The sequence below is a fragment of the Octopus bimaculoides genome, chromosome 19 (genome assembly GCF_001194135.2).
Source record: "Octopus bimaculoides isolate UCB-OBI-ISO-001 chromosome 19, ASM119413v2, whole genome shotgun sequence".
NCBI lineage: Eukaryota > Metazoa > Mollusca > Cephalopoda > Octopoda > Octopodidae > Octopus > Octopus bimaculoides.
This window is the reverse complement of record NC_068999.1, coordinates 45108504-45111003: the sequence shown is the minus strand read 5'-3', so window position 1 is coordinate 45111003 and position 2500 is coordinate 45108504. Positions and strand designations below refer to the sequence as shown.

The window sequence follows — 2500 nt, the reverse complement described above, 5'->3', positions numbered from 1 at the left end:
TGGGTGTTTCTTGATCTACTCTTCTTTTGTTGTTGTTGTCGTTGTTGTTGTCACACATTTTCTGAAAGTTACTACTGACCTAAATTCCTCCAAAAGTTGAACTTGATCATCATCAATTGATTTTATTTTCATTTCTTTATTTGTTTTCGGTTAACGCACAATCATCATTTGTGTTTATTGTTCACTCTCATTTATATATTTATTCATTTATTTATTCATTCATTTATTCCCTATAACTGGATGTGTTCTCAGTTCTTCAGACAGTTATTCATCGAAGAAGGAATAGCCATTTTGTTATTCGTTTGTTGTTTTACGTCGATTTTTATTTTGATATTTAAAAAAAATTTTTTTCCAGGCAAGCAAATACATTTCTGTGTCTTTGTTGTACAGCTGGACGCCCTCCCTGTTCCTAACCCTTGCCCTTAACTATTCATTTTCATATAAGGGGTCTCTTGTTTTACACATCTGTGGAGGCACGAAGCGAGCAGGCGGACAAGTTGTCGATATGAGAAGTGATGACAACAGCAACACCTGTTGCATCCGTCATCAATCACAATCATAAACAATTTGAACCAATTAGCACTTCACTTCTCCACCACCCCAATTTCAGGCTTTGTGTGTGTACATTATTTACATTTAACGGATATTTGTCCTCATCTTGTTTGTTGTTAACACGTTTTGGCTGATATACTCTCCAGCCTTCATCAGGTGTCTGGGGGAAATTTGAACTCAGAACATAAAGATCGATGAAATACTGCTAAGCATTTTTCCCAGTGTGCTAACATTTTTGCCAGCTCGCCGCCTTAGAAATGGTTATTATTACTATTATTAGGGGATTTGCCTGCTTTTTTCAGTCCCTGTATCTTTCTTGTCACTTTCCAGTTCTATAGATTTGGACTAGTTTCCATATGTCTTGTAGAAAGATATATTACTGTCCATTGGAACCGATGCATTTCCATTCTCGGCGGGGGGTTTGACTATATTCTGTGGGTGATTTACCACAATCTTCCTCTCTGTAGGAATTGGCAGGTTGCACTCTATGGTCACTTTGCTTTTCTTTGAGGCATTTTATGTTGTGCATGTTGCTGTGATTGTAATGGTGGTGGTTGCGGTGGTGGTGGTGGTGGTGGTGGTGGTGGCAGTGATGGTGACTGTTGTCATTGTGTTATTATTTCTGAAAGCTATGAACTCATACAGAGCAATCCAACCAGTTACTCTAGAATCGTATGATAGTAATAATAATAATAATGTGCAAGTATTGTACGAGTGATTTAGGGTTCTTCAGGTTATATATCATTATATCTGTTATACAGCAATGTGTGTGTGTGTGTGTGTGTGTGTTAGGTTGTATTTTATAAGATGCATTGTTGTTATCTCAACCATATTGTATGTTTCAAAGAATGCAAAAAAAAACAAAAAAGAAAAAACAAATTGAAGATATAAGAAATAATAAAACATAAAATAAACTGGATATTGTTCTGTAAAAAGAAGCTGAAGTACATTCATATTTCATTCCACCATTGTTTGTTGTCTTCTTATATATTTCCAGGAAGATAAAATATGGGCTTGTTTAGCTGGAATGGCTGCATATGCAAAGGAGCTGCCAACAGCAGAAGTTGCGTATGCTGCTTTGAAAAAGGTAACCATTTTCTTTTCAACGTCTTGAGACTTTTTCAGTCGGTTCTGATGTGATACTAACACGATCAGGGGATGAGCTGGCAGAATCATTAGAACATCAGACACAACGCTTAGCAGCGTTTCATCCTTCATTATATTCACAGTTCAAATGCTGCTGTGGTCGACTTTGCTTTTTATCCTTTTGGGGATTGGTACAATAAGGACCAGTTGAGTACTGGGGCTGATGTACTCAACTTACCCTTCTCTCAAACTTGCTAACCTCCTTCCAAGATATGAAAGCAATATGAACAGAGAGAGAGAGAGAGAGAGAATAAAGTACAGTATTATACTTTTCACTCTAAGTTGCCAAGAAATAAACTGTAAGTTTGGATGAGAGTTAAAGGAAGTTTATCATAAAATGCACCATCTGAAAGAACCAACTTTGGCATTTTGCCTTGGGAAATTCGGTATCTATCTGGACATCATATCCCTCCTCTTACTATATATGGTATGCTTATACCCTTGGCAAACTTCTTTTTCGATAGAGAGAGGAAAGAAAATGGAGAGAGGAAAAAAGAATGTTTCTGGATAAACAGTTTCACACACAGACATTCATCCAACACACACACACACACACACACACACACACACATATATATGTAAATATATAAAAACAAAAGGATAAAGAGAGCAGAGGTAAGGTTGAAGAATTTTATGGATTTATATATTTACATATACTCACGCTAATACACGACTTATAATACCCAATCCTGTTCATACAACGACTGGGGAAAACTAATCGGTATACAGCACTTACTCGGTATTACCTGTATCCTCCGGGGTTTGGTTAAATCCAATACCCTCCTCAACCTTATATATATAT

At 36.6% G+C, this 2500-nt stretch overlaps 1 protein-coding gene across 1 annotated transcript in view; it reads left to right on the top strand.

Moving 5' to 3' along the window:
• Nucleotides 1–2500, top strand: part of LOC106881077 (intraflagellar transport protein 80 homolog) — a 295274-nt gene that overhangs the window by 190599 nt on the left and 102175 nt on the right. The window contains exon 15 of the mRNA XM_052974707.1: nt 1550–1639. Coding sequence (XP_052830667.1) covers nt 1550–1639 — 90 coding nt within the window. The remainder of the gene's footprint in view (nt 1–1549; nt 1640–2500) is intronic.